The 13,432-nt window shown below is 39.5% G+C and overlaps 1 protein-coding gene across 1 annotated transcript; it reads left to right on the top strand.

Annotated features, from left to right (window-relative positions):
- Positions 1-615: 615 nt before the first annotated feature.
- Positions 616-12,181, top strand: LOC113046564 (interferon-induced protein 44-like). Its single transcript, XM_026207381.1, has 7 exons — positions 616-860; positions 1,491-1,524; positions 1,634-1,832; positions 6,147-6,293; positions 6,453-6,618; positions 11,417-11,517; positions 11,692-12,181. Exons 1-7 carry the CDS (start codon positions 815-817, stop codon positions 11,899-11,901), a joined length of 903 nt encoding a protein of 300 aa, XP_026063166.1. The 5' UTR covers positions 616-814; the 3' UTR covers positions 11,902-12,181.
- The last annotated feature ends 1,251 nt before the right edge of the window (positions 12,182-13,432 follow it).

The raw sequence follows: 13,432 nt of genomic DNA, 5'->3' as shown, positions 1-13,432 counted from the left end.
GTCCAACACATTCAAGTTATAGATGCAGAAAAAACTGAGCCTACAGGTCTGCTCATGTCTGAAAATATAATAATATATATATATATTTTTTTTTTACATAAGAACATTATATCTTATATCAGCTGAAGATCACCAGATTTGCTGCTGAAAACATGCTACAAATACAGATGTGCTTCAGTCATTCAGTTGAGTCTCTATTTAAAAGAGATCTGAAGCCACGTGAGAAGTGGTCTTCAGCTCAATGGTAAATTCGGAGAAGAAAAAACCCTGTTCAAAATACATATGTATACATTTTGTTACAAATATACCTTACTTACAGTTGTTTGAGGTGAACAAAATGTACCTTTTCATAGAAAGGTCAAAATATATGAAAAGCGTGTTCAAAAAAACATTAATCATCTTAACACAGTTGATCCATTTTTTCTAAACTATTTTGAGTTTGTCAGTCTGTTACCTTGTCTTACAATTCTTTTTTTATTTCAGTCCATTCAATAATTTACCTTGAAAACCGAATCCGTCCAGAGGTGTTATTATTGTGTGACATGGAAAAAAAATAGGTTATAGACTACTTAGTCATAAAAAACATTAACAAGATGAAAGTGAAAGTTGGACCTGGAGGTATAAATACAGGCTGAAATCAGAGATGCTGTCACAGCTTGCCTGTACATCCCAAAGAGAAGAACACTGAATAGAAATTCTGACTGTCTTGTTATTACTCTGTATAGAATTGAAGTCACCTTTGTTTTTAATTTACTGTTTAGTGTGAAATTTCCAAAATTCATAAGGAAAAAAGAAAACAGAGAAGGAGATCACAATGGGAGGATCAGAATCAACATCCCAAACTAAAACATCATCAGCAGGTAAGTCTAATGTTAATATATATCCTGCCAAATTTCATTGTTTTTCTATTAATAAAAAGTGTGGTTATTATTCAATTCAGCGCATCCCGAATATATATATATATATATATATATATATATATATATATATATATATATATATATATATATATATATATATATATATATAATCAGACATTTTAACATTAAGACTGTTTTAACCTGAAACTACTACTACATTTTACATTTGTATTCGGTTGAAATGTGTCTCACCTCAGATTTTATAATATTTACAGTGAATCCTTTAAGTTTTTAAATAACAGCAAAAAACTACTTGAACTCCTGAGCTTAGCTTTTAAAGTAGGCGGAATGGAATACTTGTTCAACAAAGTTTTTTTTTTTTTTACCAGCAAGTCAGATTTCACCTCTTTGGTCAGTTCTTGGTATTTCTTTCTTTGCTTGTTTTGTAATTAGTCTCACCTGTTCCTTGTTTTACCCCTTATTTTGTATGTCTAGTTACCTTTAAGAAGTCTAAGATTGGTCAATATCTAATCAAAGACTTAAATTTTGACAGATTTGATTTTCCATTTCATATCTATCTTTTTTGTTGCAGTAATCAAAATCATAAATTATTTCCATCTCTATTAACAGAATTTAATATACCATGGAGGGAAACACCCTGGGAGTAAGTGGAAAATAATTATTCTTTAAAAAAGAAAAATGACAATCTATTTGTACAAGCAAAAGTGTGTATCTTCAACATTGTTTTGTAAAAAGGCCCTATTTTTCAACAGCAATAAAGAACTTTTGGAGAAAAACCTGAGGGAGCTTAAGCTGAGCGATTCAAATGTTAAGTACATCAGGATCTTGCTGGCTGGAGAAGTGGGAGCAGGAAAATCCAGCTTAATCAACTCAGTCAATAGTGTTTTTCAAAGAAGAATCACAACAGAAGCTCTTGCTGATTCAGTGTCTGGTACAAGTTTTACAAGAACAGTGAGTAATGAACCCTTATGTTTCCATTTAAAATAAAATGGTTTACTACATTATGTAAACTACACAGTCTACAAAGAAAGAATGAATTGAGGAAGCACAACTGTATGACATATATACATAAATGCAGTAATGGTCAAAGTATATTTTAGCAATAGCCAACAATACATAGTATGGGTCAAAATTATCGATTTTTCTTATATGGCAAAAATTATTGGGATATTAAGTAAAGATCATGTTCCATAAAGATATTTTGTAAATTTCCTAACATAAACATATCAAAACTCCACCGCTAGTTTACCCAATTGTATTTTAGCACTCTGTGTTGGCAGTTGGTGGAAAATGCAATGTATTTCATTTAATTCATTATTGTATTATATTTATATTCATCGTTAATTTGGCAACCTGCATGTGCGTCAAGTCTGAGGAGGAGGGGCTGGGTGAAAAAAAAAGTCTCAGCTTACGCATGTGTCTGAAGCACGAATTAAATAATGACAGTGAACTTGACATTGGCAGGAGGAAGCCTATGACGTAAGTAAATGAGCAACTGCAGATATAAAAGGGCACCTGTTGAACACATGGTCCTTTTTTAGTCTGAGGAAACACAGCATGATGCTGAAGCATGGCACAGAGACGCAGCGTCTCTTTCCCTATTCTCAGGGAACCATGGCTACATGCGTAACCTGAGACATTCCTTTTCAAAAGGGAACTCCACGCTGCATACTCTAGAGGGCACTATGGGAACGGTATACCAAAGCCGCCATGCTGGAGGATAAGTGCCCAGGTAACTGTTTCCCCAAGGCAGGACCTTAACAGCATTCCTACCAGCAAAACCGCTAAGCTTTTCGGCATGCTCAAGCTCCAAACAACATAGACTAACTCACACGCCAAAGTCTGGAGCTCTAAGAGTGGAGGTCTCAGCATAACGACTCTCTAAACCGAGAGGAGACCTGGCTACCCTCATCGCCAGAGGTAGTTAGTGAGGCTCAAAGAAAGAGCCAACAAACTCATGTCACCACTCATGACGGAGCTCTGAGAGCGAAGGCTTCAGCAGAATGGCTCTCTTAACTCTTGCCTTGTCTCAGATGACCACCAGGACAAGACCACAGGAAACAGATGATTCTTCTGCACAATTCTTCTGTTTTTTAATTACTAATGGGTTCCGAAAATTTTCACTATAGAATAGATCTACTGTTTCAGGTGCAGTTAACCACTTGTTATACATTATATGAGTGTGGCTTACTATTATTGTTATTTAATTTGTGTCATGATCACTGTACGTGGACCCTCGCATACAAATAAAAAAAACATAATTTTAAAGCAACCAAAATTCATTCAACACGATTGCGCATCTCTGTAGCCGCGCGTTCAATCCACTCAGCATGCACTGCTTATCAGCTCGCACACATCCGCTATACAGGCATGAGTATTGAATGTTTAACATTTAATTAATTACTTGCATGTACTTCATAGACATCCTTAATCTCTAATAATTCTGTTCTACTCTGTTGGTCTGTTTTCAGTGTTTCTTTTTTCCTGGACACAGCTCTTTTCACACACTGTATGGGTATCGGCTTTTGGTGTCGGGGGATTTTTATGAGTACAGAAGCGGAGTATTGGGCCCGATACTGGTGCATCCCTATTTAGAATACTGTTTCAGGTTCTAAGTTATTCCTGTGAAATTATCCAATAATTCTTTATTAATTACTAATATTCACTTTAGAATAGGCCTAATGTTTCAGGTTCAAAATAAGTCTTGCAGAATTATATGATAATTCTTTATTAATTACTAAATGGTTACCTGTATTATTACTTTCCCTCAGTCCTTGCCTTACATACAGGAATTTGAATTAATGGTAATGTGGTATATGCTGAGGAGGCATAAATACATTACTGTATATAAAATATAAACACTAAGGTAAATTATCGCAAGTCACTGAAGTCGTGGTGGGGCTCACAAAACAATTCACTTCACCAGCAAAACCTGTATAAAATATATTGCATTTTCAAACTACTACTACTTCTGCTAATAACATTTATTATGAAAGGGTCACAATTAAATGTAGTTTTGTATAATTTTTCATTAGTGGTTACTTCATAGTTATTTTTATTGAACCTTACCTAGTAGATAATTAATAGTAGTTCTTATTTCATGACCCATTTAAAAAGAATGAATTAAATAAGTGTGCAACTGGATTCATGCCAACCAATCCCTAAATGACAGCTAGGAGCTTTTTGAAACAATTATTCAACTGAAGGCGAGCATATTGAGAACCCAAGTGCAGTTTATTTACATGTGCAATCCAAAACATCCAAGCATAAGCCAAACCAGAAACAAAGACTTGAACAAACTTGACGAGGCATGAAACAGACTTGACAGAAACAGACTATATGTGGCATGAACATACTAGACTCACCGACAGCAGGTTGCAACATAAATACACAACCAAGCACAAAAGGCAAAAACATGACTACTTTTACAGACAATGAGGGTTACATAACAAGAACAAACCAAATCTGAAACAAGACACATGACTAAAGCAACCAACGAGCAAACAGAATTGATCATCACAATGACAATCACATGACAAGGCAATAACCAATGAGAACATGACACATACACAAGGCAGAGATACATGAGGGCAAGGGAAGCATGACACAAACGGTATAAATCAAACTACAAAATAAAAAGACACGAAAGCAAGAACATGGAACAAAACCCCAAATCAGACATTACATATCCCGCCTTCAAGGGAGGCTCTAGACACCTAAACAAAACTCAAAAAGTCCAGAAGGGTGGTGGAGTCGAGGAGGAACAGACCATGGAGCAGAGAGGGACCTGGGCCATGGAGCAGTGACACACAAATAAACAGAGGGCGACCTGGGCCATGGAGCAGTGACAGACAATGGAACAGAGAGGGACCTGGGTTGTGAAGCAGAGACAGAGAATGGAGCAGAAGGGAACCTAGGTCATGGAGCAGTGACAGACAATGGAGCTGAGGCGGAGCAGTCCTAGCGGGGACCCATGACATGTCGTGACGAGACCCTGGATGATCAGCCGAGACGTGATTTACAGGTGCAATCCAAAACATCCAAACATAATCCAAACCAAAATTAAAGACTTGACTTACTTGACTTGAACAGACTTAACTGGGAAACAAGACACGACTAAAGCAACCAATGAGCAAACAGAACTGATAATCACATGACAAGACAATAACCAATGAGAACATACACAAGGCAGAGATACATGAGGGCAAGGGAAGCATGACATAAACAGTATAAATCAAACTACAAAATAAAAGACATGAAAAAAAAAACATGAAACAAACCCCAAAAACAGACATTACACTTCTACACCAGGGTTCCTCAATAGGCGGCCCGCGGGCAGAGAGAAAAATGTTTGACCCACGCTACTTAATGTGGCATGGATATTAAAACGCAGCATCTGAAAGCAAAATTAACTTATACTGTGTCTACACTGGATGCGAGAGTCAAAGCGTGAAGCAAACAAATACAACAGACCTTATTATAATAAGTGTCTCTGTTTACACTGGATGTGGCGTGGCAAATCCCTACAGAAAACTGCTGACTCCTATTTATGACGTCCTGACACAAAGTTCAAATGATTTCCAATGCTTTGTCACATCCAGTGTAGATACGATGTGACAGAAAAAAACATTGTAAGTGTTAAGTACAGAAAAGTGTACGCAGAAAATAGAGGACTGAACAGTTTTGAGTGAGTGATTGATACCATCCTTGTTATGGATGCTGGTTCACAGTGATTTCAGTTTCTAACGTAAGTTTGCTTTAGCCTAATTTATTGTCAAGAGCTGAAGTAAAATATATGATGTTGCTTTCATTATGGCTATAAAGATCATGCAAATAATATTCAAATTCACATTAGACACTTCTAACACTGAATTAAGCACATTATCTGAGAGTATCAATGTCTTATTTTATGTATGTTGTTCCTGCCGCAACATTTCTAAAATAGAATTCCATGTTACTTATTTTCACGTGTCGCTGTCGTGGGTGTTAGAAAACACTGTGTTACAGTTTGATCCCTCTCAAAAAATCAAAGTATAAAAATATCAATGCTGACAGATCTAACAATTGAATCTGCAATTAGGGAAAGTGGAGAGAAGATGAGAGGAGATGACCAGGAACCGTTGATTTGCATGACAGATATGGAGATCCAGATTCTTTGTTTGTTCATATGTGTATTCATCTAAATGCAAAAATGTTCATAATTGTTTGAATAAAACAGACCCCAAGTTCTTTATTTTATCTTCATACTTCTGCATTTATTTACAGTACAGAACTTATTACATAAGAAATGGAGAATCAGTTCTGCCTTTTGTCTTCAATGACATCATGGGCTTAGAATCCGAAGACTCAAATGGTGCAGATCCAGAAGACATTGCCAAAGCCCTTGAGGGTCTCCTTAAAGAAGGACACAATGTGAGGAGGAAACATTTGCCTGTTAATTTTATCAGCTTTAAACTGGCTTTGTGAAATTATTTCAATGTTATTCAAACAATGCATTGACACTGCAGAATTATAACACAATGCCTTTCCTCTCGCCTTTGTTTTTTTTTTCTCTTTTATATTTACATGCAGTTCAATCCAACTGATTCTGCTAAAAATTACGACTGCAAAAGTGAAACAAGCCCTGAGGATCTGACATACTGTCTGGTCTATGTCATAGCAGCTGACAAAGTGTCAATGATGACTAAAGAAGTCTTCAAAAAGATGAAATACATTAGACAGAAGGCCAGCAGTCTGGGTGAGTATCAGCAATAAATTTGAAAAATATCGAGCATCGCGTTAGTTAAGTCAGGTCACATTAGTCAAGCTTGCATCAGCTGACAGTCAGCCGTTCCTGACGTGTACCAATCCAGTCTTGACACCTATCACCTGCAGTCTATTTAAATTCCCATTCTCCAGCGTCTCTTCCATCGGATTGCTGCTTGCAATTAACTCCCTCCTCCAACCCCAACTCCACCAATTGAACCAGTAGTCCGATCTAACCTTGTTTTTTCTTTACAGTCTCTTCATTGGAAGCAGTCGCTCACATTTTGTTTACAACTCACGTAATTGTGAATTGTAATTATATATATGCTTATGGTTCTGTTCTGTACCCCAGGGGGGTTTGTCTTGCTGCTTTCCCCGCTTTGTCCAAGCATGGCTGCATGGACAGGCATGTGGAGTGTTGCCCAGAACATAACCATACCGCCAACACTAACTGTATGCATTTATAATCGTCATAAATGTACTTGATGGAAGTGGTCCTGATTGAACTGTTAAAATATCCACATGATAAATGTGACTCACTAAAAGAAGACTCACTAAAGTGTTTTTTTTAGGACTCTAAAAACAATAATTCTGTAGTACAGTTTCTAGTCGTACGGATGAGAAGGAAGGAGTCCAGGGTCGGCTTTCTGAGGGTTGTGGGTATTTTATTACTTGAAAAATAACAAACAATAGTGCCACATGCGCATACTCTTCAAACTACTTTTCTACTTCACAATACTGCAGCCTTCTTATCTCTAGGCTTTCAGATCGCTCCCCACGAGTCCTCAGCTCTCTTTCCTTAAGCCAGTTTCCAACTGGCTTTTATACTGCCTACTCACGCCAATCACTGCAACGAGACCCAGGTGTTAGTTATTTTGCACTTGACCCACTTATCACCGCTCATCTCCTCACTCTCTCTCACGTCGCAGACCTTGCTGGACCACGCCTCCTCCGCCACATATCCCCACCGCTCGACTCAGGCCGGGGAGCCCAGATACCTTACCTCCACCCGCCCAACTGAGCACACTTCTTTGGGTTGACTGTTATCCCCGCTCATCTCAGCGCCCCTAGAACGGTCCTCAAATGCTCCATATGCTGCTGCAAATCCCCACTGTAAATGATGATATCATCCAAGTAGGCAGTGGCATAGGCAGCAAGGGGCCCTAGAACCCCATCCATGAGGCACTGAAACGTGGCTGGGACCTCGAACAAGCCAAACAGAAGTGTCACAAATTGGTGTAATCCAAATGGCGTGGTGAAGCCTGTTTTCTCTTTGGACATGGGAGATAAGGAGATCTGCCAAAATCCTTTCGTTAATTCCAATGTCAAATACAATCGAGCAGTACCTAACGAATCAAGCAACTCGTCAATATGCGGCATTGGATAAGCATCAAATTTTGACACTGCGTTCACCCTGCGATAGTCCACACAAAACTGCACAGAGCCGTCTGTTTTAGGAACCAAAATATCGGGCTCGCCCAGTCGCTGTGGGACTCCTCAATTACTCCCATCTCCAGCATTGCCTCTAATTCCATCTGAACCACTTTTTGTTTGTGCTCAGGTAACCTGTATGGCCGGCTGCAAACCACGACGCCAAGCTCCGTCTCAATATGGTGCTGAATCAGATTGGTACGACCAGGCAGGGACAAAAACACATCCACAAGCTCGGATTGTAACCATATGATGTCAGTGAGCTGCGAGGGCGAGAGGTGATCTGAACATCCGTCCTCCCACATTTCTTTTAGGACGTCTAAGACCCCCATGGGGCTGGCATACGTAAAGGAGTTCAAAGGGGGAAAGTCCTGTGGAAGTTTGCGGGACCTCTCGCACAGCAAAATAAGAGGGTTCTAGCCACCTATCTTGGGTCTTTAATATTTTTTTTATTTAATATCTTTAATACCCCGCCAACTGCTGCCTTTTTTTCCCCAGAGGTATCTGCGGTCAAACACCCCAATAACTGTTCAAAAGCTGTCCAATTGGTTCCCAAAATTAGTGGTTGTTGGAGGCGTGGGCTAACGGCCACCTCCACACAATGCTTTTGACCCCTAAATATGATTGATATGGCTTTTACGGGGTATTCAGCTATATCCCTGTGCACACACATCACCTTAACCATGCGGCCTGTATCCAATGCCACAGATTGTATCAGGCTTTGATGGATGGAGGTCTGGCCCGATAGGTACCCCCCTTAATACTCACTGGTACTTGGTATAACCCGGCTTGATCGGAGGCAGCCTGGGGTTTGTCCGGGATCCGGACCAATGTCCCCACCTCCATAACTGGGCACAGATCCACGAAATTGCCAACAGGCCGGCACAAGGTGGCCCAGCAAACCTGGTCCTGGGAACAGGAACAGGTTTAGGAGAAGGGGAAGAGAGAGAGAGAGAGAGATGGATGGGAAGGGTTTGTCGACCCCAGAGCACGCCGCCAGCTGGTCCTCCACCAGTTGGATGGCCAGATCCAGCAATGCCGGCCCGTGGCACTGGACACAGTGGGATGTTCTCTTTGGTAGTCAGGAAATGAACTGCTCCAGTACCACCTTGTCGAGGATGGCCTCGGCATCGCTTCCTCCTACCAACAACCATTTCTGGCATGAGTCCCAGAGCTGCTGTGCAAAGACAAAGGGTCTGTCCACTTCCGACCTTCTGGATAACGGCTCTTTTAAAGTCAGTGTACACCAGGAGGTTCTGGACAGGAAGTTGTTGGGCAGCTTTCTGGGCTTCCCCCAACAGCAGTGGAATCAGCCACACCGGCCAGCTGGTCGAGGACCACTTACACGCCTCTGCTGTCCTCTCAAACAGATCCAGGAAGGCCTCTGGGTCATCCGATGCCCCCATCTTGGTGAGAGACATGTGAGCAGCGGGGATGGGACTGGGGGAAGCCGACCTCGTCCGGACCACCCGGTCCAGCAAGCTCCGGAACCTTGCGATCCTCCTGCTAGACCCGCATCATCGCCTGGAACCGTTGTTCCTGATCTGCCCGCAATTCCAGCAGGGCCTGATGGTTTTCTTGGTGAAGACCCACGAGCGATGTGATGATGTCCACAAATGGCGATCCCGATGTTCCTAACGGAGTTTGGATAATGGCGTCGGGGTTCTCCTTCCTTCCCAGGTTTCGGCACCAGTGTAGTACAGTTTCTACTCGTGGGTATTTTATTACTTGAAAAATGACAATCGCGCCACATGCACATAATCTTGAAACTACTTTTCTACTTCTCAATACTGCAGCCTTCATATCTCTGGGCTTTCAGATCGCTCCCCACGAGTCCTCAGCTCTCTCTCCTTAAGCCCAGGGCTTAATTTGTTTTTTTGTTTGCACCTCATTTTGGAGGATCCCCCTCCTCCAGGGACGTTGTTTAAGTATGGAGGACAGAGATATGTGCTGTGAAAAACTATCCAAACTCCTCAAGCTCTCGCGAAACCTCGTCACTTCACCCTGCCTCCACTCAGATTGACGCGCGCGCATAGCCTGGAGGAGACAGATCTCAGCTTATTTACAAAGCAAGGGTAAACAATGTTATATCCTAACCTGTAAAAGGTGATGATAGCATATAATGCACTGCACTTTCCTCAGATGCGGACAAAACACAGATCTCCTCATTCGCCGGCCAAAGACCTTGTAAACTCCATTTGAGCTTGTTTTTCATATTGACTGATGTTAATTGCAAGTGTTTGATACAACCCCAACACTGACAACGCAGTGTTGTTTAATTATTGATAAGTTCCCCCTATTCTTTCTTTTTCCCCTTTATTTTAGTAGAGTGTGCCATGAAACTGTGTTATTTGTCAACACCCATCAGACATATAGTTTGTATTTGGTTGCTTAAACTCAACAAACTACGGAAAATAACTCTTGTATAATACTCACGAGCTTTGGACGTGACTGTGAGGGCATATAATACAGCCTTTGGAGTGCGTGAGTACCAAATGGCTTCAAATTCTTAAAAAGGTGTGCAAATTATTATAAATTTTTGTGACAATGCAACAATGATTCGATTAGTCAAGTGACAGTTCTGTCAGCTGTCCTGAAATATGAGTGAGTCTTGTATCGCAGCATGCAGGTCATTGATGCACTGATGAAAAGCGCACTCTGAGAGAGTTCATGGATTCAAATGACTGATTTAATCTAAGACTTTGTGTGGATTTATTTTATTATTCAAACCTAAAAGCTATGTTGAATAAATGCAGGAATTTCCCTCAACTTGAAAGCTGCGAGATTTATTAAAACCATGTGACACATAGTCCCCCTCAGAAAAGTTTTTAGACCTGGAAATTGTTGTTTTAAAATCGCATGGGATTTCCATGTTATTCATGACCTTACAGACCTTATAAAAGCAACTGATGCAAGCTCTTAATCACTTAAACTGGTCCACCAATGTGATTGCGCAAGTGCTCCGTTACCTCTCCCTTCTGTAATCACGTTCCGGATCCATTGCCACGCTTTGTTCCGGTACCTCACAATTTTCAAACTAAGGACTGCTTAAGCCAGTTTCCAACTGGCTTTTATACTGCCTCCTTAAACCAATCACTGTAACGAGACTCAGATGTTAGTTATTTTGAACTTGACCCACTTACCTCCGCTCATCTCCTCACTCTCTCTCCCGTCGCAGACCTCGCTGAACCACACCTCCCCACCACAAATACATTTTAATAGATCAAATATTTAGAAAACTTTATTTGGATCATTCAAAGTATTTGAAACATTCTTCATGCCACACAAATCTAGAAAATGATGTAGAATGTAACATCACATAATAAATCAGTATTTACATTTATGTTTCCATTTAACAGAAATTCCTCAGGCAGTCATCATGACGATGGTGGATGAAGCTTGCCCACTAGTCGAAAAAAACCTAAGAAAAATCTACACTAGCAAGAAGATAAAAGAGAAGGTATTACAGGCCCTTTCTGTTCTCAGATAGAGAATGTGGGGTCAAACCTCTGGCTTTGCCATGCAGATTTGTTCATTCAGATCTATGGCCGAAACATAAATATGTTTAAGAGCATATTATTTTATTTATATCACTACCCCCAGAAATATTCAGCCCGTGTTCTTCATTCTCCAGATGCAGATATGCTCTAATTCAGTTGGTGTCCCTGTGAGCCACATCTTCCCTGTGAAGAACTACCATGAGGAGATTGATACACAAAATGACATTGATGTACTGATCCTGAGGGCTCTAACACAGATTGTGCAAATTGCAGATGATCTAGTGAACAGAAGAAAACATGATTCTGAAAAATTGTTAATCTGTAACACAACAGAGAAAGCATAGACAACTGTGGGAATGTGTATTAATGAATGTTACTTCTTCTCATACTGTGTAATGTATAACTGTAGCTTTATACGCAAGGCTGAACTGCTTCCTATGTTTCTGGTAAGAACTGATAAACCAGTACATGGAGCTCCAGGAACTGGGATGCATTTTAACCCTTGAGCAGACAGGGAGGGTGATATATGTACTTGAGATTTCTGTTCTCAGCCACTTCTTTTCTCATGGGCCACTTCTCAACTGACACTTGACTAGTAAGTGACATTAATAAAAAGACTCTTCATCTCCACCCTGGACTCCCTGTCTCTTCATTCATGATCCAACACAATCTTCATTTGTTCAGCCTCATATTGTGCAAATCTTGCATATTTAAGTCAGCCTGGACTGGACATATAGTATTTATGTAAAGATCATTTGCTGTTACCTTATTTCCACCTTGTTTTTCTGCATGGGAACACGTTTTTTTTCTTCTATAAATTAGTTCTGAATGGTAAGCTGCTATAGGTAGGTGTACAGTACAACATAAGTGCATTTGCAGCGTTTGAACGCTAAATGGTGTTTTAACCACAAGTTATCGAACAAGCGCATCAAAGTAAATTTTCGCAAATAGCCGTATGTTTTACCTCTGATGTGTTACATTTGACGTCTGCAGTTGGGGAAAATAAAAGAAAAAAATTTGTAGTTAAAATATTTAATATTCACAGATGAAAGTTTGCTACTTATGAAGTTCTGTGCATTTCTTAGAATGAATTCAAGCTGTAAAAATGTCAAGCCTATGAGCCTGTGCTTCTATTAAATGTGTCAAATCTAAAATATGGTGTAATACTGTGTAGCTTAGAGAAAATATAGTATTATTATTATACAGTATTATTTATATGATATAAATTAAGTATTATATTATTCTAAAGAAATTGTGGTTTACTTTGCATCAAAGCATTAAAAGTGTTAGCCTATTTTAGTGAGCTAAGGTACATGGATTTATATGCAAAATGTCAATATTCTCACATATTAGACCTTTATGTTAATTTATATTTTAAAATTCCTTTAATAAAACAACGTGCATTTTTGTCACACAGTACTTTGTTATTCGTTACCTGTCCTTTATTTTGACAGATAGCTTTTTGGGAAAAATATATTTGTCTGTACACTGATTAAGAAATTTTTCTGTGTTTTATACATTATTTCCTTTATTTTAGTAAAACGTGAGGCACTGTATAATTTCGCTACCATTATTTTGTAAAATAAGAAACAAATCAATTAAACCTGTACAATTTAGCTAAATCATTGAACTCTAAAGAATGGACAGATTAATAAAACTTCCTCATGTTAAAACTCAAGTTCTGTCATTACAGTCAACTTCAGTGATTTTAAAGGGAGCCGCATTTACTTGCTTTCATGTAATTTAAGTTCAAAAAAATTGCAGCCACATTTAAATGCAGGTGTTTCAAATATCAGAGTGCAAGATTTGCGTGGCGCCCATGATGACGAATGCGACGTGCAGGATTTATTCTTATCTGTTTATCTTCATTACAAA

This window comes from Carassius auratus, chromosome 28 (assembly GCF_003368295.1).
Source record: "Carassius auratus strain Wakin chromosome 28, ASM336829v1, whole genome shotgun sequence".
Lineage (NCBI taxonomy): Eukaryota > Metazoa > Chordata > Actinopteri > Cypriniformes > Cyprinidae > Carassius > Carassius auratus.
Note: the sequence above shows the minus strand (reverse complement) of the source record. Positions and strands in the feature narration are given on the sequence as shown.

Bases quoted from the DNA above. Each gene is read 5' to 3' on its own strand.
- LOC113046564 (XM_026207381.1), top strand. From the start codon at position 815: ATGGGAGGATCAGAATCAACATCCCAAACTAAAACATCATCAGCAG. The intron at 1,525-1,633 runs GTAAGTGGAAAA...ATTTTTCAACAG, and splicing joins TGGAGGGAAACACCCTGGGA to CAATAAAGAACTTTTGGAGA. The intron at 6,294-6,452 runs GTGAGGAGGAAA...ATTTACATGCAG, and splicing joins TCCTTAAAGAAGGACACAAT to TTCAATCCAACTGATTCTGC.